Below are 22,492 nucleotides of genomic sequence, written 5' to 3' on the forward strand. Positions count from 1 at the left end.
CCGGAGGCCCCTGGCGAGTCGCGCCCCAGGCGGGAGGCCGGGTCTGGAGCCAGGCTCCTCCGGCCGGTCAGCGAGAACCCTGCCCCGCCGCCGCCCGGAGAACCGGGGAGACCACTGACCCCGGCGCCGCGCGGCGCCCCGGAAGTGACCTTCACGCCGAGCATCACTTCCGGTCACTAGCCGCGGGCCGACACCGAGTTCCGCCTCCGGCGGAAGCGCTGTTTCAGTTCCGGGTGAGCGGCTGCGAGGAGCCGTTCTTAGCGACCGCCGCTCGACTCTGTCCCGGCCTCGGCCCCGGTCCGCCGCCACCATGTCGGTCCCCAGCGCCCTCATGAAGCAGCCGCCGATCCAGTCCACAGCGGGCGCCGTGCCCGTCCGCAACGAGAAGGGTGAGTGGGGGGGCCGCGGCCGGGGCCGACCCAGCCGTGGCGGCGGGGGAGGGCGCCCGCAGGGCCCCTGGTAACGGCCCGGGCGTCCGCAGGTGAGCTCTCCATGGAGAAGGTGAAGGTGAAGCGGTACGTGTCGGGGAAGCGACCCGACTACGCGCCCATGGAGTCCTCGGAGGAGGAGGACGAGGAGTTCCAGTTCATCAAGAAGGCGAAGGAGCAGGAGGTGGAGCCCGAGGAGCAGGAGGAGGAGCTCGCCAACGACCCCCGGCTCCGGCGCCTCCAGAACCGCATCGCTGAAGACGTAGAGGAGCGGTGAGTGCAGGGGTCGGCAAGGAGTTGTGCCCCCGCCGTGCTCCCCTGCAGGTCTGCCCTTGCAGGGTGCTGGGGAGTCCAGATCCCCCTCTGCTGCAGTGTGGTGAGGAGTTGCCGGAATACCAGGCAAGGGTGGAGAACGTTTTCCAGGCAGTGTGGGAGAGCCTCTGGCTCCTCTCACGTTTGTGCTGCACCATGCCTCAGGCTCCGGCTCTGCTGTGAGCGGCCCTTCCAACCAGGAGTCACCATTTCCCAGGGCATAGCTCCATGACCAGGTGTGGTTGGGGGGTGCAGATGAAAACAGGCTCCAAAATAAAAATTAAAGCAGTGCGCTGGAGCTCAGGGTAGCTGGAAAGGACAGTGACACGTGAAGTGGGCAGGGAGTAACTGAGTGCCATTTGCCTCCTCCCGTGGAGCTGCTGCTGGTTTCGTTTCCAGTAACTGGGAGGCTTCCCGCTGGGAGCTCCGTTCCTACTTGGAGCACGGACAGGGAGGAGCAGCTGACACCTGGCCACTCCAGCATCCTGGGAAAGAACCTGTGGGGTCTGCCCCCACCTGGTAGTTCCAGCGTTTAGCATGGCCTCGTTAGGAGCGATTAATGAGTAGTCAACTTCTTGCAGCCTCTTTGTGTTCAAAGTGCCGTCATTTAATTGGGGTCTGTTGCAGGCTGGCGAGACACCGTAAAATCGTGGAGCCCGAAGTGGTTGGAGAAAGCGATTCAGAGGTGGAGGGGGAAGCTTGGCGCCTGGAGCGGGAGGACACCAGCGAAGAGGAAGAAGAAGAGATTGATGATGAGGTGCGCTTGCAGAGCCAAATAATGGGCCTAGGGAAGCCCCTGAATGGCACAGGCTGGAGCTGCCTTTTGCACAGACCTGTGGCTGTCTGGTAGAGCTGGATGAGTGTCACAGCTGGCTGTGACTTCACTTGTGGGTTACTGTTTTCTTGCATGGGACGGGATGCCAGGAGAGGCCACTGTGTGTCTGGAGCGATGGGCATATTGTCTCATAGCCCACACTGCAGACGCTGCACTTTTTGGACAGAAGAGTGAAAGGGAAGTGGTAGCAAGGCTGGTTGTCTGACTCCTCTGTGTTTTTCTCCATTAGGAGATCGAGCGTCGGCGTGGGATGATGCGTCAGCGAGCGCAGGAGAGGAAAACCGAGGAGATGGAAGTGATGGAGTTGGAAGATGAGGGTCGATCTGGAGAAGAGTCCGAGTCAGAGTCTGAGTATGAGGAGTACACGGACAGCGAGGATGAAATGGAGCCACGTCTCAAACCTGTCTTCATCCGCAAGTGGGTGACGCGTGGGTCAGCCCTGGGTGAGGACATGGGAGCTGGGAGCCAAGCAGATGCTGCTGCCGTGGTCTCCTCTTCCTCGCAGTGGGGCAGCAGTTTGCCTCCCCAGGCGGCGGGAGTGACAGTTGCAGCCTGGCAGGGCACAGCAGGCGAGTGAGGGGCGATCCCTGCACCGACAGCTCCATATCAGCCACCTCGGATTGCTGTGGGATCAGGCTGTGGGTTGAAGTCATAGCAGGGTCTGATGGGAGCCCTTGGGCCAGTGCCGTACGGTGGCAAAGGGAAGCCATTGGCGGGCCATGCCCCACAGCCGGTGGCTTGGTCTCACATTGCTTGCGTGCAGCTGTAGGGGAATGGCTTGGTAGCCCTGGCATGGGTGACGCTGGAAAGGGGCGAGCCCTGAGCTGTGGCCCATCCTTGGAGAGGGCAAAGGCTGAAAGCAGCTGTGGTGCAGGAGGGGAAGTCTGTGAGGAGCTGAGGGGCTGCGCTGGCTCATGGGAGGGCTGACGGCTGTTGTGGTCCCTGCCTGCAGGAAGGACCGGATCACAGTTCAGGAGCGAGAAGCAGAAGCCCTGAAGCAGAAGGAGCTGGAGCAGGAGGCAAAGAGGCTGGCGGAGGAGAGGCGCAAGTACACGCTCAAGGTGCTGAGTGGCGGGCTGGGGGTCGTGCAGGGGGGCAGTTGGTGCAGCAAGCTTAGCTTGGTCCTTGCTGCAGATCGTAGAAGAGGAAGCGAAGAAGGAGCTGGAGGAGAACAAGCGTTCACTGGCAGCACTAGATGCACTTGATACAGATGATGAGAACGATGAGGAGGAGTACGAGGCCTGGAAAGTACGCGAGCTGAAGCGTATCAAACGGGACCGTGAGGAACGGGAAGCGTAAGTATGATCTGTGTAGATGTGAGGCTGAGATCCTGCAGACCCAGGCCCCATGGGCAGTTGAGGTGTCTCTTCCTCAGGCTTCCCTTTGGCAGCATGGTCTTAGACCAAGTGCCCAGAGCCCCTCCTGCCCGCCCTCAGGCTGCCTTTGCTCCCCTACAGAGTCAGTAAATGTATGGGAGGGTGGCTGGCAACAGCAGCTCTTGCGGGCAGGTGCTGTGGGGACACAGGGTCTCAGGGGTTTCTCTCCTGCCCAGCATGGAGAAGGAGAAGGCAGAGATCGAGCGCATGCGGAATCTGACAGAGGAGGAGCGCCGTGCCGAGCTTCGGGCCAACGGCAAGGTCATCACCAACAAGGCAGTGAAGGGCAAATACAAGTTCCTGCAGAAGTATTACCACCGTGGCGCCTTCTTCATGGTGAGTGGTGCTGTGAGGGCCTGGGCACGGCCGCGTTGGCAGCCGGGGCTGGGCCTGCGCACTGACGGGGCTGTGCGAGACCACGGGGACGTTGTCTCCCTGGGGGAAGCCTCCCCCCACGGTGCCCTGGGGCTGGGGAGGCCCTGGGACAAGAGCCGGCCCTCAGAGGCAGCATGGGACTGAAGTGACGGTGGTTATCTGATCTCGGCCAGCTCTCGTAACAGAGGGTGAGCGGTGACACCAACAGGGTGGAAGAGGGTGATGCCATGGTGGCCTGCCAGGTGCTGCCCTGCAGCCGCCCTCGGGAGCCCAAGCAGGACGGGCGCGGTTCCACCTGGAGCCAGCCTGTGCTGCCTCCCCAGAGTATGTTAGGTTGAGGGGTCCCAGCTGAGCTGGAGCCACAGAGCTGTCCCCATGCTGCTGTTTGGGCTGACAGACGCACTCGGAACTGAGCCAGTTCCACATGGGCTACAGCCCGGGCTCTGGAGAAGTGGCCCGAGGGGCCATGAGGGTGGCTGCCAGAGGCAGGCCTGGGGGACAGTGCTCGCATCCCCCACCTTCGGTAGTAGGTTAATAGGACTGCAAGCACCATGGCAGCCCCCAGCAGAGCAGCGATATGGGCTTCTGGTGGCTCTCCCCCACTTTGGCATGCTGCTGGCACTCGCTGGAAACTTGCCCGCTGAGCAGGTGTGTCCCTCTCCTGCAGGATGAGGACGAGGAGGTGTACAAGAGGGACTTCAGTGCCCCGACCCTCGAGGATCACTTCAACAAGACCATCCTGCCCAAAGTCATGCAGGTGGGTGTCCTGGCCAGAGGGTGCCTGGCCTGCATGCTGTGCCAAGGGGTTGCGGTTCCTCGGTGGGAGCAGGGGGGAGCAGTGGCTCCCCATGTCCTCCCTGGGCGGCCGCTCACAAGCTCTTCTGCTCCTCAGGTCAAGAACTTTGGGCGTTCAGGGAGGACAAAGTACACGCACTTGGTAGACCAGGATACCACCTCCTTCGACTCCGCCTGGGGCCAGGAGAGTGCGCAGAACACCAAGTTCTTCAAGCAGAAAGCAGCGGGCGTACGGGATGTCTTTGAGAGACCCTCGGCCAAGAAGCGAAAAACCACTTAAGGGACCGGGCAGGAAGGCATGGCGCGGCTGACGGCCAGGCAGGAGGGCACTTCTCTGCCAGCTGCCGGAGCCTGGGCAGGGACAGGAGGGACTGAGCGCTGTGTCAGGACTCATGTGGTAACAAGCCCTTCCTCTGCCTGTGCCACGCCTGCTCTGTCAACGCAGTGCCCTGCTCCCGGCGCTGCCAAGACCCGGCGGGCTCCCTGCCCAGGCGCTGTGGAGGACAATGGCCTGTCCGTGCTGGCCAGGCCCGTGGCCGCCCTGAGGCTTCGGCAGTGCCCAACAGGGCTGTTGGGGAGCGCATCAACGCCCCTGGCTCCAGTGCACCCACTTTGGGAGGAATTATGGGACTTTCATACCTGTCTGGGCCACAGCATCTCCCTATTGCTTGTACCTTCCCCCTTGTCAGTTTGGGCCCTTTTTCAGTGCAGAACAGCGCTGACCCCGTTTCTGCAGGGCTTGGCTTTTCTACCGGGTGGGGGGGGGGGGGCGGTTTGATTAAAGCAGTTGTTTTCTTACACATTTTGGCTGTGGAATGCAACTGTCCCATTCTGCGCTTTCCTGTGAGCCAGGATGGGCTGGCGCAGCCTGGGAGGCACTGCACTGGCCTGGGCATGGCGTGTGAGGGCAGCCATCACTGTGCCTGGCTCACTGGTGCTCCCTTGTGCCCGGGGCTGCACTGCGCTCCCCGAGGACGGGAGAGGTGAGGTTCCTGCCATGGCTCCTGGGCCACAGGAGGTTAAAAGCAAGAAGAATGGCGCATCTCGGTGCTTGGGCAGGTCACCTTATCCTGCTCTGGTCACGGGGGTGCTGGGGCACTGCCAGCACAATGCCGCATGTCTTCCCACAGGCTGGGCCCTGCTTGTCAGCACCGCGTGCCTCACGGGACCCGCTGGGCAGGTGCCTGGCACTGCACGGATCACAGCGACAGCCCACTCCCACCAGTGCCTTTATTAGGTAAGGGAACACACCGCGTCTCCAGCCAGCCCTGCATCCAGTGAGGGCGTGCGCTCATCCAGCAGGCCCGGCGCTCAGTTGGTGAGGGTGATGAGTGCTTCCACCACGTTCCCCATGTGCTCCCGCAGGCTGCGCTCTGCAGCTGCCCGTGAGATCTCCATCTCGGTCATCTGCAGGGAAAGAGCCGCAGCCCCTGCAGCAGCCACAGAACAGCACAGTGGGGGCCGCCGGGCCCCAGCACCGCAGGCCGGTGCACACTAGCTGGGGCCTGGGGTGCAGTTTCAGTGACTGGACGCCGGCTGTGCCCCAAGGCCCGGGATGCACCACTGGCGTCCAGCCCGGTGTCCTGCCCTACTCACGATCAGTTCCAGGTCCTCCTTCTTGATGGTCACTTTCGCCAGTTCCTTCTCCCTATGGCGAGAGACAGACAAACCTCCGATGACCAATGGCCCCCCCCCACCTCCGGCTGCTGAGGTGGGAGCAATCCCTCGCAGCAGCGCGGGGTGTGCTGTGCTCTCGGAGGCGGCCGGTGCCCAGGCCGGGCTCCGAGGGGCAGCCCGGTGCGGGAGGGGTATGGACCGGACCAACCCCCGGAGCGCCGAGCCAGCACGGGCGGTTGGTTACCTCTCCTGCTTTGCTTTCTGCTCCCGGGACCTCCGGTCTCCGATCACCGACATGGCCTGCCAGGACGAGCGCAGTCACCGCGCTGCGCGGCACCGGGCGGGTCAGCGCCGCGACCGGCGGGGCGGGCACCGGGGCGGCCGTGCAGGAGCGGTGCTCGGGGCCCGGCCCGGCGCCCCCGCAGGCAGCGCCCGGCTCCCCACCCCGGCCCGGCCCCGGTCCCGGTCGCGGTCCCGCCCCGCCCGCCGCACCGTCTCCAGGTTGGAGCTCTGGATCTCCTTCTCCTCCGCGTAGTCCGTGACGCGCTCCAGGTCCGCCGCCCCGCTGTCATGCTTCCGCGGCTTCTCGGCCGCGCGCCCGCCCGCCCCATCGCCGCTGCCCCCGGAGCCGTTGGGCTCCGTCTCCAGCTCCAGCTCCACGTCTCCCTCGGCCGCCATCCCGCCGCCCCGCTTCCGGTCACGTGCCGCAGCCACGCCCCCGCTTCCGGACACGTGCGTTCGCCGGAACCAGCGAGCGGCGCGCGCCGGCAGGCCAGAGCGGCGGCGGGGAGTGGTGCCGGCCCTCGTCCCGCCCGCGGCCCGCCAGACCCCGGGCCCGGCCCGGCCCCCGGCCCTCTCCCCTGCGGGGAGCCCGGCCCCCGGCGGCTTCCCGGGCAGCGGCCCCGACCCGCCGCCGGCGGGCGCTAGCGGGGCCCGGCAGGCCGGGCGGCTGGGGTGGGCGCTCCGGGGGCGCTGCCCGCCGCCCCGGGGCGGCTCCAGGGGGCTCGGTGCCTGCGGCTGCCGGGCGCTGCCGCTGCCGAGGACGCGGGCCCGTGGCGGTGCCGGGCCGGGGAGGGCGCAGCCCTGGGCGCTGCCCGCCGGCCGAGCAGGCGCTAGGCCGGGAAGGAGGGTTCGGGGTCCCGCCGCCGTCACCGCGGTGGAAGGACGGGAGTGGCCCGAACCGCCTTCCCCGGGCGCTGCCTGGAAGCGGGAGATGGCCGGGCCGGAGCGGGCCCCCGGCGGACGCCATAGCGGCAGCGCGGCCCCCGGAGCCCGGCAGGAATGGCGCCTGGCTGCTGTGGGGCACCGGCCGGGGAGAGCCGGGTCTGCCACCGCTGCTTCCCTCCGGCACCCTGAGGGTCCCCTCGGGACAGGCTGCACCCCCGCCGCGTGGGGAGCCCCGCACTGCTCCTAGCGGCTGCCTCAGCTCCTCGGGGCAGGAGCCAAGGCATTGCCGCCTAAAGGCAAAAGCCCGGGCAGACCCAGGCGCGTGGCAGAGGGATGTGTCCCCGCCACGGGCAGCTGTGGGGCAGTGGGTGCTGAGGTGTGTTCCAGGGTCCCTGCCATGCACGGCCACGCAGGGCTGCCAGTGCCAGGAGCGCTCCTCCCTGCACGACCACACGGCTGCCGGGGCCGCCTCGGCAGCCAGCCGGCCCTGGTGCTGTCAATGCCGCCATCGGCCCGTGGCGCTGGGGGGCCAAGTTATGGTGGCAGGTCCGTGCCCACTTGGCCGGGCTGGGTGCCCAAGCTGGAGCAGTGGGGAGATGTGGGGCCTGCAGACCCTGGGGGAAAGTGCCACAGGCACAGTGCTCCCCACCCTGATCTGCTGAGCGCCCCTGTGGGATGCAGCCACCCCATTCTCACCACTGGGCAGAGCAGCCACCCCAGCTCTCTGGCCTGAGCCCCTGCACTGCTTTGCCCTTGTAGTGCGCTGAGCCCATGGGACATGTTGTACACGTGTAGCCAAAAGAACACCATGACCCTGGTGCTCCCGACCAGGGCACCACAGCGCCCTGTGCTGGGCCCTCTCCACCAGGAGTGTGCCTGGGAGTGAGGCGGGTGAGCACAGCTTGTGCCTGACTCATTGGCCTTGCCAGGCAGCTGGGGAGCCCACGCCACTGTCCCTGCCGGGCTCTGCCATCGGCCGGCCATGCTGTCAGGGGCCAACTCCACTTCCAGCTCTCCGGGTTGCCAGTTGGGGCCTCATGCTGGCCCTGCGGCACCTCCAGCCTTGGCAGCCCGAGCGCCTGCCCTGTCCCCTTAGTGCCTGGGGCTGAGTCTGGCCGTGCCACGCCAGCCTGGCAAACCTGCCAGGGAGTCAAATAGAAACCTGCCCCCAGAGCGGCCTCCTGTGCCAGCTCTTTCATCTCCTGTGCCTGCTGTACCACGTGCTGCACCCACCTCTGCGGCAGCCTCCAGGGCCCTTTCCCCTCTCCCCACTCCTTGTGTCCCACCACTCCTAATGCAGGGACGTGTGCGTGGGGATGAGCCTGCCCGAGATGTTCCCTGGGATCCCAGGGGGCTGTGGTAGGCTGACCCCGGCCAGCAGCCGAGCACCCACACAGCTGCTCACACCTCCCCCCACAGCAGGACAGGGAGAGGATAGGAAAAGCAAAAGCAAAAACACTTGTGAGTTGAGCTAAAGACACTTTAAGCCATGAATGAAAGGGGAAAAATAAACCAACCTCCAACACTGTAAAGGCAGCCGCTCATTGCCTCCCACCAACAGCCGGGTGCCCAGCCAGTCTCCAAGCAACAGCCATGCTGGGAGCCAAACCCCTTCCTCTTCCTCTGCCTCCAGTCTTGCTGCCGAGGACAATGCTGTGTTGTGGACCATCCCTTTGGCCGCTGGGGTCAGCTGTCCTGGCTCTGTCCCCTCCTGGCCTTCTGCCCACCCTGGACTCCTCACTTCGGGGAAGAATGGGAAAAGGGAGAGCCTTGATACTGGGCGAGCTCTGCGCAGCCACAGCCCAAGCACCCGCACCTTGTCAAGGGGACCAGCCATTGCCATGCAGGTGACGGCACCCCACACGGACACCACATGCCCCCCATGCCAGCCCATGCCCAAACTGGCTGCCACAGCCTCATCCTGCCCAATGAGGGGCCAGGATCCCAGGCAGGGGGCCCCGTGGCCAGGGATCACTGGTGGACCCTGGACAGGCTCCCCGCAGAGCGCCCCGATGGTGGCTGCCAGGAGGTAGCAGAAAGCAGATGGCAGGGCGGGCCGAGCCGACAATCCCCCTAATCCCATCAGGGCAGTGGGGGCCAAGCGGAGCCGAGCCGGGCCATGGCGGGCACACGGGCACACAGCCGTCTCCTGCACTCTCTGCTCTGCCAGGTAGGACTGAGGGGGCTGGGGGCAGGGCTGGACTGGGGTGGGTGTGCCAGGCCAGGCTGGGGGGCAGCTCTGGCCCGCTGGGGTCCCCACTGACCATGCTCCCCCCAGCTATGCTGCAGCTGTGGCTGCAGCTCCTGCCATGGGCTCCGTGTATCCACAAGCACCCGCATCCTCTACACTCTCCTGCATGTCCTGGCCTCTGCCGTGTGCTGCCTCATGCTGTCCCGCACTGTGGCCCAGGCCGTCAGGGAGAAGGTGATGGCGGGAGCTGGGACACCCAGGGTGATGGGGATGCTGGGATGCCAGGGGTCCCGGGGGCACTGGGGATGCCGGGGTGCCAGGCATCCCAGGGGGACTTAGGGGTCCTAGGAGCACTGGGGGTCCCAGAATTGCCAGGGGAGCCAGGAGTACTGGGATGCTGGGGATACTGGGAGCAACAGGGCTGCTGGGAGTACCAAGGGTGCTGGAGGTGCCAAAGGGAAGGGGTTCCAGGGGTACTGAAGATGCAGAACTTGCCCAGTGTGCTTGGGGGTCCTAGGGGTACTGGGGATGGAGAAGGTATTGGGAATGCTGTGGGTGTCAGGATTCCAGGGGTGCTGAATGCCGTGGGCGCTGAGGCTTGTCAGGCACACCAACAGCCCTGTCCTGTCACTCACCATGCCTGTAGGTGCCCTTCTCAGTGGTGCTGTGCGAACACCTGCCTGGGGGCACAGACTGCGAGCGGCTGGTGGGCTCCTCGGCCGTGTACCGGGTCTGCTTCGGCACCGCCTGCTTCCACCTGGCACAGGCCGCCCTGCTCCTCAACGTGCGCTCCAGCACCGACTGCCGCGCTCAGCTCCACAATGGGTACAGGGATGGGGCGCAGGGCTGGGCTGGGCTGGCGAGGGATGGGGCTGCCGGGGGCTGCAGAGGGATAGGGTTGCTGGGGGCCCCGTCTCCCTGATGCTTGCTGCCCCGCAGGTTCTGGCTCCTGAAGCTGCTGGTGCTAGTGGGGCTCTGGGCTGCCAGCTTCTTCATCCCTGAGGACAGCTTCATCCAAGGTGCGTCCCCCACCCTGCCCAAGCGGGCATCCTGGGCCCCCACATGTGGCACCTACGTGGCCCCTGTGCTAGCCCCCACGTTTGCCCTGTCCCCCCAGCCTGGCACTACACAGGTGTCTGTGGGGGCTTCGCTTTCATCCTCATCCAGCTGGTACTGATCACCGCCTTCGCACACACCTGGAACAAGAACTGGTGAGTGCCAGGGTGCCGGGCGGGCACTTGCCTGCTGCTGGCTCTCACCTGCTCTCCTGGCAGGCTGACGGGCGCCGCGCAGGACAAGCGCTGGTACCTGGCCGTGCTGCTGGCCACGGCCGCTTTCTACACCCTCGCCTCCGCCGCCTTCTCCTTCCTCTACAAGTACTACACCCACCCGGCCGCCTGCCACCTCAACAAGGCGCTGCTCACCGTCAATGGCAGCCTCTGCGGCATCATGTCCTTCATCTCCATCACGCCCTGCGTGCGGCTCAGTGAGTACCGCATGGCACTGCACAGCATGGGCCACAGCATTGCAGGGCCATTCGTGTCCTGGGGCTGGGAGGGCAGCTGTGGGCTCCCCAGGGCTCCCGCTGGCCCCTCCTGTGCCTTGGGGCAAGGGAGCAGTGGGAGGGGGCTGCTCGGGGCCCACGCAGAGCCCATCTGCCAGCTCGTGGCACACCAGGGGCTCTGGTGACACCTCTGACCTCACCCCTGCAGAGCAGCCGCGGTCAGGGCTGTTGCAGTCCTCAATCATCAGCTGCTATGTGATGTACCTCACCTTCTCTGCACTGTCCAGCCGTCCCCCAGAGAGAGGTGGGTGCTCCCGCCTGCTGCCGGCAGCCCCCCGCCGGGGCACGCACCGGTCTCACCTCCGCCTCCCCACAGTGCTCTACAAGGGGCAGAACCTCACCGTCTGCTTCCCGGGCGTCCGTCAGGACGAGCTGCAGACAGAGGACACCACCGTTGCTGTCCTGGGGGCCGCCATCATGTACGCCTGCGTGCTCTTCGCATGGTGCGTGTACCCACGGCGTGGGGCAGGCAGGGTCCCTGCAGCACCGGCCCTTCTGGGCATGGCGAGCCTGACAGGCACCGCAAGGGGACCCTGTCCCCAGTCTGTGGCACAGCCAGCAGAGCCAGGGGATGTCCCGAGGGATCGCAGGGCCAGAGCAGGCAGGACATCTGCAGATGGGCAGGGACAGTGTAGTGACCCCAGGCACAGCACAGCAGGTGTCCTCCAGTCGTGTCAGATCCATGGAGGGGGGCACTGGGTGCCTGGCACAGGGCAGTTGGTGCCCATGTTACAATTTCTGCCTCTCTCCTGGGCACAGTAATGAAGCCTCCTACCTTGCTGAGGTCTTCGGGCCCCTCTGGATGGTCAAAGTCTACAGCTTTGAGTTTAAAGTGAGTACGGATGCTGTCCCTGCCCCCGCTGTGCCCTGTGTCCTCCTGCCATGGACACCCCAGACCTGCCACTCCAAGCCCTGGACCCAGGCCTGGGGCAGGTTTGTCCAGCCAAGCACAGGAGACTTCCCACAGAGCACCCCTGCCTGCACCAGCTCCTCAGAGTCAGGCAGCCCCAGTGCCAGGCAGGGCTGGATCCTGCGGCAGGGCTCAGCCCAGCAGTGGTGGCCATGGAGCTGGGCTGCCCTGCCCCAGCAGCAGTTGCCACCACACTCCTCTCTCTGCAGAAACCCTCCTGTTGCTTCTGCTGCCCAGAGAAGATGGAGGAGGAGCTCAGAGGTGGGTGCCGGGTGGGTGGGCAGACCCTGCCCTTGAGTGCCTGTGTCCCAGCCCAGCGGGTGCTGGCAAGGAGGGGGTGCGGGAGCCGCCGTGCCCCTGTGCTCTCCCAGGCGCCGAGCCAACATGCGAGCAAGCGGAGGAGACCGCCAGGGGACAGTGCATCATCCAGGATGAGCGAGACCGGGTGGTCTACAGCTACTCAGCCTTCCACTTTGTGTTCTTCCTCGCCTCACTCTACGTCATGATGACCCTCACCAACTGGTTCAGGTAGAGCCCCACGCTTCTGCCCAGCCCTCCTTGCTCTTGCTCCCCTTCCCTCTTGCTAGTGCAGCCACCAGCACTGTCACCCCCTTCCCAGCATCATCACCCCCTCAGCGTCATCACCCCACCAGCTCCAACCCGCTCCCTGTGGAGGCTCAGGCTGCAGCATTGCACTCCTCACTGGCCCTCTGCTCCAGGCCGTGCTGGTGTCACTGAGCTGGTGCCTGCTGGGGAAGCACATGGCTCTGCACCCACAGACCTGCACCGCTTCAACCAACAGCCCCTGCCAATGGCAGCCAATGGCAGTGCAGTGAGCCAGGCTGGGGTCTGCAGGGCTGAGGGGGCTCCATGGCAGGTGGGACGTGCCCAGGGCCACGCAGCTGCTGGGACACAGGGTGACCTGGTGGGTGCAGCTGGTGCTGGGATCCCCCGTGTTGGCATCCCTCCGGTGCCCAACAGCTGCCCTCTCCCACCAGCTATGAGAATGCAGTGCTGGAGACCACCTTCACACACGGCAGCTGGTCGACCTTCTGGGTGAAGATGTCTTCGTGCTGGGCCTGTGTCCTGCTCTACCTGTGGCTGCTGCTTAGCCCCTTCTGCCTCCACAGCTCCCCCCAGCACCGGCGCAGCAGCCCAGCCCTGCGCGTCGTGCGGCGACGACGCGCCCAGCAGCGCATCAGTGTCTCCACGTAGTCCCTGCTGGGACAGACTGTGCCCGGCCGCTCACATGGCAGCAGCAGGGGCTGGTGCCTGCCATGCCCTGTGCCTGTGCCCTGGCCCCACTGGGTTCCACTGGCCTCCCTGACCCCCGTCCCAGGAGATGGCGGCATCTGAGAGCCTGAGGGTGACCCAGGAGGTGGGCGCTGACAGGGACACCAGTCCTGCGCTGAGCTGGGGCCACCCGAGGGGCTGGCCGGAGGGGGCCAGGTGGTGGGTGCTCAGCCCTGGCTGCTGCTGGGGTCCCTCTGGGCAGGGAGGCAGCTCCTGCCACACACTGGCTACCAGTCTGGCTGCCCTGGCCCAGAGTCTGCCGGGCAAGCAGGGCTCTGCCCTGGCCATCTCTGTGTCTCAGCTCATCCACCAACGGTGTGCTTATTGTAAATAGCTTCTTCAATACATTTTTATATAAAACTCAGAGCTGAGTCTGTGCCATCTGCCCCCATGAAGGCCGCAGACGTAGGGCTGGGCATGGAGGTGCCCACACCACCCCAGCACCGGCCCCTTCCATGCAGCAGCCATGGCCAAGGGTGCCTTTGGGACAGCTCTGCTGGAGAGGGGGGGACAAGCTGGGGGTGGCAGAGGAGGAAGCGCTGGCCTAGGATCCCGGGCTCCAGGAGAGCGTTCAGCCCATGGCTGGTGCTCCCTGCATGCTCCCAGCTGAGCCCCTGGAGGAGCCAGCTCACCCCCCCGAGGACACGGGTGACTCCAACATGACGTGGTGCTGGGTGCACTGGCCTGAAAGGTGCCTGCGAGCTGTTGTGGCACCAGCCTGGCCTGGCAGTGGGGCCAGTGCAGGGACAGGACCCCCAGACGAGCACCTTCCCGGGCAGCAGGGACGGTCCCAAACTGCTTGGCCAAGGACCTGCCCCAGGACACTGGGGACAATGCCAGGCTGTGGGGTCCCATGGGCACCATGCCCAGCCCTGGCTGCAGCTGCTCCTGTCCCCCACCACAGCAGCTGCCCTTCTCCATGGGGACCATGGTCACAGCACCTCCAGACCACCCTCCACCCCATCTGCTCTCTGTGGCTGGGCAAAGCCCTGGGGAGGATGGATGGACAGGCAGACAGACGGACGGAGCCCCCGGCACCTGCCAGCGCCCAGTGCTTCAGTGGGAGGGGAGCCTGAGTCACTGGGTGGGGGTACTAGTGCAGGTACCAGAGCGAGCCAGGGCATTGGCGGGGGGGCAGCCCAGCTGCCCAGGAGGGCACGGTGCCAGCACTGCTGCAGGATCATGGGCCAGCCCCGGGCCCCCATCTGCAGAGCAGACACATCAGGGCGGTTCCATGGGGCCCAGCAGCACTGCAGGGCCACGGCACCAGCTGCACCCAACAGGCCCCATGCTGCAGCGGTGGCAGCCAGTGCCAGATGGGGACTGACACCTGCGGCCAGGGCTCCCGCCAGGCCCTGTGCCCACCAGCCTGCCGCAGCCAGCAGGATATGGTCCCGCAGGAGGTGAGGGTGGCACTGCAGGGCAACGCTGGGGTCTGGCCCTGTCCTGATGTGGCACTGCAGTCACCGTGGGGTCTCCAACTGGAGCAGCGGGGGCTGCATTGGGAGCAATGGGGGTCTATAGTGCCCAGCGCCCAGCACCCCAGGCTGGGCACTGTGGCTCACACCTCTCCCTCTCCAGGAGATGCAGGGACCCACACAGGGCTCAGGGACAGGAGCCAGGCAGCTGTGGCACCAGCTTGGGGACATCGCCCAGGTAGGGCTGGGCAGGGGCCCAGGCAGTGATCCCCTGCAGCCCTGGGCACCCAAGAGCTCCCCGGTGCACCGGGCTGTGCCCCAGCAGGGACTCGTCTCGCCCTGCCCAGGAGAATGATCGGCTGCGTCGCACCCTGCGTGAGGCCGAGCGCAGCGTCTCCCAGCTGCAGGCAGAGCTGGAGCAGCTGTGGGGGGACTTCCCTGAGCAGGTGCAGCAGCACAATAAGTGGCATTTTGCGGGAGGGGGATGGCGGGGCTGTACCCAGCTTTGCAGGAGACCCTGCCTGCACATGGCCCAGCGCCAGCCCCGTGTGCTGCTCCAGCAGCAGGCAGCACTGCCAGCAGGTGCCCTGCCGAGCCCAGCCGTGGGCAGGGACGCTCTGCCAGACCCTGTGCGCTCCTGCCTGCCCTGCTGCTGTGGGGAAGGCCAGGTGCCCGTTGGGGAAATGCTGCCTTGCTCGGCCCCATCATGAGCACAGGCAGCTGGGAAGCCTGCCCAGAGCTGCTGGCACATCCCTCCAGGCCCATTGTTGGCAAGCTCTCGGTGTCCTTGGGACTCCCTGGCCGTCTCAGCACCTCCACGGGTACCTCTGCCTCCCCAGGCATGGGGTGCCTGCTGGGTTGGGGCTGGAAGGCTCCATGCAGCCCCTGTGCCCGCCAAGGGGGCAGGTCCCCATGGGGGCCCTGCCATGAGGCTCCTGTGTCCCTGCAGGGAGCATCTGGCCCTGTGGGAGATGGCGGAGGAGAACCTGGCGTTCGCAAGCTACGTCAGGATGCTGCAGTATGTCCCAGCCCAGCCAGGCAGCGGAGGGGGAGCAGTCACTGGGGCAGCTGGGGATGTGCTGCTGCCTGCAGGCTGCCATTGCTGTGGGTATAGCCCTCCCCTGGGTCAGCCCCTGCTGCCCCCCGGCTCCCTCCCACCAGGATGACAAACAGAAGCCTCTGCAAGAGCAACAGCCTGCACTCAGCCCTGCTGCTCGGCTCGCAACCAGACCTGCGAGCGGTGAGCCCTGCAGCTGCTGCAGAGCATGGGGCTGGCACCCATGCAGGAGCAGAGGGCCAGGACTGGCACCCGCAAGGGCAGGGATGCTGGGTGCTGGCCCGTGCCGCGGGGCACAGTGGCTGGCTGGCTCAGCTGCCCTCGCTCACGGGGACACAGCACATGGGCTGCTGCCAGCACTCTGGGACCCGCCTGAGTCCCTGGATCTGGAGGCCACAGAGTCCCCCCCAGGTACCCCCCCACAGGGTGCCTCCATGCTGAACCTTCTGCCCCACAGCCATGGCCCCCTGCTGCCCGCCCAGAGGGCACCCACAGCAGGTGAGTGATGGAGGGTGGAGGGGCAGGCAGGCTGCAGCCCCCCCCTCCCTGAGCACTGCCCTCCAGCACAGGAGCAGGGGGGGAATTCCCAGCACCACCCACTCCCCGATGCAGCCTCTGGGGCAGATGGAGACCTGGGCTGCAGCAGTGCCAGCCTCGGGCAGCAGCAGAGCTTGGCCTCCAGCCCAGACACAGCCTCCTTGCTCAGCAGTGCAGGCAGCCACAGCTTGGAGGACAGTCCTCCCTCCAGCTCCCACGAGGGCACCAAGGTGAGGGATCTGCCCCCAGCCCAGCACCACAGGCTAGGGAAAGGGACACAGGGCTGCTTGCCCGCAGCTCCCTGGTTTGGGCCCCTCACCATGACATCTGTCACCCAGCAGGCCTCTGGCCCCCCGACAGGTGAAGCAGACGGACCCAGTGGCTCTCCCAGGCGCTTCAGCAAGAGGAAGCTTCCTGCCTTTACACCGGAGGTAACCAGCAACTCCCCATCCGGTGCAAAGGGCCAGGCTACGGGGGAAAACGGGGCACACCCACACCCTGTGCCAGCACCCCACTGCTGCTTGTCTCACCAGAACTGCAAGAGGGGAGAGGAACCCACATCCCCTGCCCCATGTACCAGCTGGTTCTGGCAGGGGACAGGGGCATGGGGAAGTCCAGCTTCCTGATGCACCTCTGCACAAACAAGTTCAGAGGAGACATCTCCAGCACCCTCGGCACCCAGCTGGGGCAGAGGCACAGGAGCAGCACCTGACTGTCCCTCCCAGCACGGATGGACTTGCAGATAAAGCAGTTGCTGGTGGACAGGGAGCAAACCACATTACAGATCTGGGACACAGCTGGGCAGGAGAGGCGAGAGCGCAGGGGCTGGGTTGCCTGATGCCATGCCAGGCCAGTCAGGGCCAGGTCCTGCTCTGGCAGCAGCCCCACAGGCTGGCAGTCACTGCACCAGCAGCAGAGCAGCCCTGGGGCAGTGGGCCTGGCCCAGGCCCACAGCAGTGACACCCCTGGCCCCAGGTACCAGAGCATCACCCAGTGCTACTTCCACAAAGCCCATGGCGTGCTGCTCCTCTATGACATCAGCTCCCCAAGCAGCTTCCTCAGCGTCCGCCAGTGGATTGAGGACATCAAGGTAGCAGGAAGGGTCCAACAGGCACCCAGCCCCCACAGAAAGGGGCAGGAGCTCTGGGGCCAGGCTGTGCCATGCCCCAGACAGTCCTAGGGGAGCAGGAACGAGACAGGAGCGAGCTGGGCTGGTTGCAAAGCAAGGTGGGGGGCCAGCCTCTGGGAGCAGCAGGATTGCTTCCCCCCAGCTTTTCCCCTTCACTGGTGTTTGTGTTGGGTCTGGAACTGCACTCTGCTCCTCTGCATGGTACAGGTGTGACAGGGTGCAGCCGGTGCATGTGACAGAGCTCTAGGGCTCCTTGAGGAGATGGACTACAGCAGCAGGTGGAGGCTGCCAGCCCCAGGGAGCTCTGAGCTGCCCTTCCCTCCCACAGGCCACAGAGAGGCCGCTGCCACTCATGCTGGTGGGGAACAAGACAGACCTGCAGCACAGCCTGCCAGAGGCAGCAACTGGCCAGGGTGAGCAGGCGCACCTCGGGGCCCCTAAGGGCAGCAGGGACCCCACTGACACCCCCTGCTCCCCCCAGGCCCACGGCTCCCCGTTCTGTGAGACCAGCGCCAAGGACAGCACCAATGTGGTGGAGGCAGTGCTGCACCTTGCCCAGTGAGGAGCTCTGCCTGCTGTGGCACCCAGCTTGGGGCCACACAGGGCCCGCGGCAGCCACTGGGCCCCATCCTGCCAAGGTGGTGGGACCAGCTGATGCCACTGCTCCCGGCCCTGCAGGGAAGTGAAGAGGACAGTGGGCCAGAGCAAAGGCCACAGCACTGGACTGGACCTCAGCATCCCAAGGGCAGCTCCACGCTGCTGCTGGACCTAGCACAAGAAATAGCCCTGCTGCCAGCTTCGTGTCCTCTCCGTAGACAATTCCCCAGTCTCACTGTGCCCGCAGAGGTGCTGCGGAGCAGGCAGCTTACCCTGCTTCAGCTCCTGCGCCTGCTTGTCCCACCGGCTGCAGAAGCCGTCCAGTCCACACATAAACCCAGCCGCCGTCGCCCCAGACCCGCATTGCCTCCCTGCCGCCAGCTCCAGCCCTCCTTCCCACCCTCATTGCAACCCATCTCTCTCAGCCGTGATCCTTTCCTGGTCTCATCCGTCCAGGCTTCCAGCGATCCCACCCTCCCCAGGGTGTTTACCGCCCCTCTGTCCCTCTCCCCACACGCCCCTGCGCGGGGTCCCACTGGCCGCCCTGACCCCCCAGGCGACATCCCCTGACACCTCCCAGACCAGGCCCCATCTTTGTTCCTCACCGCGAAGATGCAGCTGCTCCACACCGCAAGAGCCGTGCTTGGTCCATCCCTCTTCACCAGCATGAAACGCGGCCACGAACACTCCCTCCCGGCCGGGGGGGCGCGGCGCCGGTGCCCCCTCCCGCTCCCCAGGCAGCCCCAGCCCCCCCACCCGGGCGCACGGAGGGAGGAGACGGGCTTTGCAGGGCTCCACAAGCTACTTTAATAGGAGACAGACCCGAGGCAGGCGCGGGGGGCTGCCGGGGTCCCCGGCGGGGCGGCCCGGCCCCGGGGCTGCGCTGGGCATCCTGCCGGCGGGCGGCCCGGCCCCGGGGTAGAGGCGGCCCGGCCCGGCCGCGGGCTACTTGGCGCCCTCCTTCTTCTCGTCCGCCTTCTTCTGCTTCTGCTGCATGATCTCCGAGTCCCTGTGGGAGAACGCGTGGCCGGGCTGGCAGCGGTACCAGCACCGCCATCGGGAGGGGACCGGGGATCGGGGCTGGGGGGCGGGGGGGGAGCGGGTCGGCTGGGCCGGCCCGGCGCTTACCTCTGCTTGCGGGCGGCGGCCGAGAGCCCGTCGTCCCGCCGCTTGCCCTTGCCCGAGTCGCTCTGCTTCTTCAGGTTCTTCTGCCGCGCCAGTTCGCGCTGGTTCCCGCCTGCGACGGCGCGGCCGCCTCAGAACGGCCCGGCCCGCGGCCCGGCCCCGCGGCCCAGCCCCGGCCCCGCGGCCCAGCTCGCGCCCCTGCCCCGCGCTCTCCCGTAACGGCGCCGCCGCTCCCCCCCAACCACCCACCCCCCGAGGCCGGCCCCGCAGGGCGGGTCACGGCGCCGCTCCCCCGGTCCCGGCCGCGGCCCGCACTCACGGGTCATGGCGCCGCTCCCTCCCGCCCTCCGCTCCGCCGCCACGTCCCGCACTGACCCCCCCCGCGCCCCGCCCCGCCCCGCTCTTTAAGGGCGCGGCACGGCCAATCGCCGCGCCGAGCCCGCCCCTGCCGCTCTCCTATTGGCGCGCCTCTCCGGCTAGGCCCCGCCTGATTGGCCGCGGGCTACGGCTGCCATTCTGCCGGCGGGGGCGAAAAAGCCGGAAGCTGGGGCGCAGGCGCCAGAGCCGCGCCCACGCGCTGGGGGGCGGGACATGACGGCGCCACGCCCCGCCATGACGCTTGAGGCGTGAGCCGTGCGGGGGCGGTGCGGGACGGGACGGGACGGGACGGGAGACAGCGCGGGAGGGCGGGGCGGCCGGGCCGGGGCGCTGCGGGCGCCTTTCCCACTCCTCGGTCCGATGCCCGGAGCCGCTGCGGCCCCCCAGGCCGGGCCGGGCCGGGCCGGGCCGGGCCGGGCCGGGCCACCGGCAGCCCCGCAGCCTCTTCTCCATCCCCGGGGGGGCGGCGGCTCCTCCGGGCGGGCTCTGCGGCGCCGCTCAGGCCTCTCCTTCCGCCGCGGGCGGTGCTGGGGCTCTGCGGGGAGGGACCGCCGTGAGGGCCATCCGCGCCGGTGGGGCCAGGCGGGACCGCGACCGGCCCCCGACGGCCCCTCCCCGGGCAGCCTGCTCCGCCGGCGCGCCTACGCACCCGGGGCTCGGCGTCGGCGTCGGGCCCTGGCGGGGCTCCTGGGGGTCGGCGCAGGCTGGGGGGCTCCGGTGCTTCACCAGCCGCGAGAGCTCGGCGTGGATCACCTGCGGGCGGCGGGGCGGCTGCAGCGGCTCCGGCGGGACCCCCGACGGTGCCGGTGTCGCCCCCCCACCCCGAGCCGGGCTCCTGTGAGACCCCCGCACCTTGCTGGCCGGGTCCAGCTCCAGGGCTCTCCTCAGGTCGAGCTCGGCCTCCGCGTCCCGGCCCTGCTGTGCCAGCAGCTGTGGGGAGAGGAGCGGGTGGGAGCGGGCGGGCAGACTGGGGAGAGGAGCTGGGGGGGGGGGGCGCAGGCCTCGGACCCACCTGCCCCCGCCGGAGCAGCGCCCGGCCGTTGTCCGGGCTGATGCGCAGTACCGCCTCGCAGGCCGCCAGCGCCTCGCCCGCCCGCTCCAGCTTCAGCTCGGCGGCCGCGCAGTTGTTGAGACACTTGACGCGTTGCTCCCGCAGCTCCTCTTCCTCCTGCGGCCCGGGCGGGGCTGCGGGGGGAGTGCGGCCTCAGCGCCCCGACTCAGCCCCCGACCTCCCCCCCTCTTCTCCCCTGCCCGGTCTCACCGGCGGCGGGGCCGTCGAGGGCGCGCAGGGCCAGGCGGTAGGAGTGCAGCGCCGCCGCGAAGTCGCCCCGCGCGAAGTGGAAGTTGCCCCTCTCCCTCCGCTGCGAGCCCAGGCGCAGGCGAGCGGCGGGCGGCAGCGGCTGCGGGTCGGGACCGTCTCGCACCTCCAACAGCGTCACCTCGAACAGCAGCGGTGCCTCGGGCGGCACGTCGGGCTCCCTGCGGGCACAGCGCCGGCTGCCCCAGCCCCTGGCCGGCCCCCGGCCCTACCGGTCCCTGCCCCCCCGGCCCCTTGCTCCCCTCCCAGGCCCCCTGCCCGCCCCGCTCCCCCCCGCCCCTGTCCGCCCTACCTGCCCGGGCGGCCGTAGCCGTAGGGGAAGGCGGCGAGGAAGAAGGAGACCTCCCCGGGCTGCATGGTGGGGACGCCCAGCTCCAGGGCCTGCGGACGCGGGCACGGAGGGGCTGGCCGGGCGCGGCACCGGGCGGCGCTCAGCCCGCACCGCGCCCCGGCTGGGACTGACCTGCACGACGTCGCCGTGTCCCGGCACGAAGGTGAGCCGCGGGTCCCGCTCCACCAGCCCGCCGTCCTCCAGGGCGCCCAGCACCTTCACTGACACCTCCTGGCCCGGCCGCGGTCGCGGCCCGCCCTGTCCGTCCCGCACCACGCGCTTCCGCAGCAGCCGGTCCTCTGCGGGGCGGGGGCGGCTCTGAGAGCCGTCCCGGGACGCCCGGGGCCCGACTCTCCCCGGGGCTGCCCGCGGGCGCTCACCCGTCAGGTCGCTCCAGCCGTCGGCCGCGAAGAGCGGCCCGAAGCCGCCGGGGCCCGGGGCCGCCAGCGCCTCCAGCCGCCGGTAGAAGAGCCGCTCCTCCTCGCGCACCGACGGCACGGCGATGGCGGTGTGGGGCAGGCGGAACCGCACCCGCCTGCCCCCACCGGGGCCCCGCGGCCGCCCGCCGGCCCCCGCCTCCCGCTCCGGGGAGCCGCCGGGCGAGGGTCCCGGCATGCCCGGTCCCGGCCCGCCTCGCCGCCCGCCGCTACCAGCCGGCCTCGGTCCAGGCCGCCCCCGGGGCTCGACGGCGGCGAGCGCCCGCGGCCCCCAGCCCGCACCGGACGCGTCGCCGCCGGCCCCGCCGCGCCGCGACTGCCCCGGGCCGCCCGGGCCGGGACCGTCGCCGAGCGCATCGCGTCGCGCCGTTACCTAACGCCGGGAAGCCGCTCAGGGGATTAGCCCGGGCCGGCGGCAAAAATAGCCGGGTCAGGCCGAGCCCCGCCACGGGGCTCCCGCCGCCACCGCCCCGCCCCGCCGCTGCCCCCCCGGGCCCGCCCCGCCCGCCGCGGTCCGGGCCATGCCGCGGCCGGAGCTGCGCGGGCGGCTCCGGTACGGGGGCTGCGGGCCGGGCTCCCGGCTGAGCCTCCTGCACGTGCGGGTCTTGGCGGCGCGGGCGCTGCGCGGCTGCGGTCGGCGGCAGGTGGGAGCGGACCGGGCCGGGGCGGGCGGGGGGAGCCGGGGGAACCGGGCGCAGGCGGGACTCATCGGTGCCCGCTGTTGTTGCAGGGGTCGCCGGGGCCCGCGATCGCCTTCCAGGGCAGCCGGGGGGTGATGGGGGACCGGGAGGGACTGGGGAGACCGGGGAACTCAGGGCGGCCGGGGGGTGGGGGGACCGGGAGGGACCAGGGGACCGGGGAGCCCAGGGCGGCCGGGGGGTGAGTGGGGGGACCGGGAAACCCAGGGCGGCCACGGCGTGGGGGAACTGGGGGGCCGGGGAAACCAGGAAGGCCGGGAGTGAGTGGATCGGGGTACCGGGGAGATCGGAGGGCCCGTGCCACCCCGGGCGGGGTGGATCCGCCGCGCCCCGGGGGAATGGGGAGGCTCGGGGGGGGGGGCCGCGGCCCTGACGGCCCGTCCCGCCGGCAGTGCCTGACGGTGCCGGGAGGCCCCGGGACCCCCCCCCCCCGCGGCTCTTCTCCTTCTCCCTCTCCTGCTGCAGCCGGGACGAATGAGGGGCCAGCTTCGAGTGCGCGCAGCTGGCCGTGCCCCGGTGAGCCTGCCGGGCCCCCGCGGTCCCGGTCGCCGGCCCTCCGGTCCCTCAGCACTCGGAGCTGCGCCAGCAGCACCGCCTCGGGGTC

General features: G+C 68.4%; 5 protein-coding genes across 8 annotated transcripts; 2 read left to right on the plus strand and 3 right to left on the minus strand.

Moving 5' to 3' along the window:
• Window positions 1-209: 209 nt before the first annotated feature.
• Window positions 210-4,921, plus strand: MFAP1 (microfibril associated protein 1). Its single transcript, XM_069798786.1, has 9 exons — window positions 210-389; window positions 482-701; window positions 1,368-1,497; window positions 1,805-1,992; window positions 2,528-2,636; window positions 2,710-2,870; window positions 3,128-3,287; window positions 3,994-4,083; window positions 4,219-4,921. Exons 1-9 carry the CDS (start codon window positions 311-313, stop codon window positions 4,399-4,401), a joined length of 1,320 nt encoding a protein of 439 aa, XP_069654887.1. The 5' UTR covers window positions 210-310; the 3' UTR covers window positions 4,402-4,921.
• Window positions 4,922-5,337: 416 nt separating this feature from the next.
• Window positions 5,338-6,445, minus strand: HYPK (huntingtin interacting protein K). Its single transcript, XM_069798787.1, has 4 exons — window positions 6,231-6,445; window positions 5,983-6,038; window positions 5,718-5,769; window positions 5,338-5,528 (listed from the first exon to the last, which is right to left on the minus strand). Exons 1-4 carry the CDS (start codon window positions 6,414-6,416, stop codon window positions 5,433-5,435), a joined length of 390 nt encoding a protein of 129 aa, XP_069654888.1. The 5' UTR covers window positions 6,417-6,445; the 3' UTR covers window positions 5,338-5,432.
• A 1,642-nt stretch (window positions 6,446-8,087) lies between these two features.
• Window positions 8,088-13,221, plus strand: SERINC4 (serine incorporator 4). Of its 2 annotated transcripts, none has more exons than XM_069798789.1 (12): window positions 8,088-9,075; window positions 9,184-9,330; window positions 9,743-9,921; window positions 10,036-10,115; window positions 10,214-10,307; window positions 10,371-10,582; window positions 10,809-10,904; window positions 10,977-11,079; window positions 11,420-11,492; window positions 11,780-11,831; window positions 11,942-12,098; window positions 12,569-13,221. In XM_069798789.1, exons 1-12 carry the CDS (start codon window positions 9,025-9,027, stop codon window positions 12,783-12,785), a joined length of 1,461 nt encoding a protein of 486 aa, XP_069654890.1. In that variant the 5' UTR covers window positions 8,088-9,024; the 3' UTR covers window positions 12,786-13,221. The 2 variants fall into 2 exon arrangements, with proteins under 2 accessions (XP_069654890.1, XP_069654889.1); XM_069798788.1 differs by having other exon boundaries at window positions 8,089-9,075; window positions 10,977-11,103.
• A 5,163-nt stretch (window positions 13,222-18,384) lies between these two features.
• Window positions 18,385-19,144, minus strand: SERF2 (small EDRK-rich factor 2). The gene is made up of 3 exons (XM_069799617.1): window positions 19,046-19,144; window positions 18,730-18,838; window positions 18,385-18,610 (listed from the first exon to the last, which is right to left on the minus strand). The coding sequence occupies exons 1-3, from the start codon at window positions 19,050-19,052 to the stop codon at window positions 18,547-18,549; spliced, it is 180 nt and encodes a 59-aa protein (XP_069655718.1). The 5' UTR covers window positions 19,053-19,144; the 3' UTR covers window positions 18,385-18,546.
• Window positions 19,145-19,507: 363 nt separating this feature from the next.
• Window positions 19,508-21,479, minus strand: LOC138688115 (peptidyl-prolyl cis-trans isomerase FKBP8-like). Of its 3 annotated transcripts, XM_069798792.1 has the most exons (8): window positions 21,134-21,479; window positions 20,886-21,052; window positions 20,715-20,803; window positions 20,366-20,583; window positions 20,117-20,289; window positions 19,957-20,034; window positions 19,754-19,857; window positions 19,508-19,639 (listed from the first exon to the last, which is right to left on the minus strand). In XM_069798792.1, the coding sequence occupies exons 1-8, from the start codon at window positions 21,366-21,368 to the stop codon at window positions 19,603-19,605; spliced, it is 1,101 nt and encodes a 366-aa protein (XP_069654893.1). In that variant the 5' UTR covers window positions 21,369-21,479; the 3' UTR covers window positions 19,508-19,602. The 3 variants fall into 3 exon arrangements, with proteins under 3 accessions (XP_069654893.1, XP_069654894.1, XP_069654892.1); XM_069798793.1 differs by lacking the exon at window positions 19,957-20,034; XM_069798791.1 differs by having other exon boundaries at window positions 20,886-21,479.
• Window positions 21,480-22,492: the final 1,013 nt, after the last annotated feature.

Source organism: Haliaeetus albicilla, chromosome 12 (genome assembly GCF_947461875.1).
Source record: "Haliaeetus albicilla chromosome 12, bHalAlb1.1, whole genome shotgun sequence".
In the NCBI taxonomy this organism is placed as follows: domain Eukaryota; kingdom Metazoa; phylum Chordata; class Aves; order Accipitriformes; family Accipitridae; genus Haliaeetus; species Haliaeetus albicilla.

Bases quoted from the DNA above. Each gene is read 5' to 3' on its own strand.
- MFAP1 (XM_069798786.1), top strand. From the start codon at position 311: ATGTCGGTCCCCAGCGCCCTCATGAAGCAGCCGCCGATCCAGTCCACA. The intron at 702-1,367 runs GTGAGTGCAGGG...GGTCTGTTGCAG, and splicing joins GCTGAAGACGTAGAGGAGCG to GCTGGCGAGACACCGTAAAA. The intron at 1,498-1,804 runs GTGCGCTTGCAG...TTTCTCCATTAG, and splicing joins AAGAAGAGATTGATGATGAG to GAGATCGAGCGTCGGCGTGG.
- HYPK (XM_069798787.1), bottom strand. From the start codon at position 6,416: ATGGCGGCCGAGGGAGACGTGGAGCTGGAGCTGGAGACGGAGCCCAAC. The intron at 5,770-5,982 runs GTAACCAACCGC...CTCTCGCCATAG, and splicing joins CAGAAAGCAAAGCAGGAGAG to GGAGAAGGAACTGGCGAAAG. The intron at 5,529-5,717 runs GTGAGTAGGGCA...CTTTCCCTGCAG, and splicing joins AGGAGGACCTGGAACTGATC to ATGACCGAGATGGAGATCTC.
- SERINC4 (XM_069798788.1), top strand. From the start codon at position 9,025: ATGGCGGGCACACGGGCACACAGCCGTCTCCTGCACTCTCTGCTCTGC. The intron at 9,922-10,035 runs GTACAGGGATGG...GCTGCCCCGCAG, and splicing joins CGCGCTCAGCTCCACAATGG to GTTCTGGCTCCTGAAGCTGC. The intron at 11,493-11,779 runs GTGAGTACGGAT...CTCTCTCTGCAG, and splicing joins TCTACAGCTTTGAGTTTAAA to AAACCCTCCTGTTGCTTCTG.
- SERF2 (XM_069799617.1), bottom strand. The intron at 18,611-18,729 runs GTAAGCGCCGGG...GTTCTCCCACAG, and splicing joins GCCGCCGCCCGCAAGCAGAG to GGACTCGGAGATCATGCAGC.
- LOC138688115 (XM_069798791.1), bottom strand. From the start codon at position 21,368: ATGCCGGGACCCTCGCCCGGCGGCTCCCCGGAGCGGGAGGCGGGGGCC. The intron at 20,804-20,885 runs GTCAGTCCCAGC...CCGCGTCCGCAG, and splicing joins GACACGGCGACGTCGTGCAG to GCCCTGGAGCTGGGCGTCCC. The intron at 19,858-19,956 runs GTGCGGGGGTCT...CGCCGCCCGCAG, and splicing joins AGCTGGACCCGGCCAGCAAG to GTGATCCACGCCGAGCTCTC.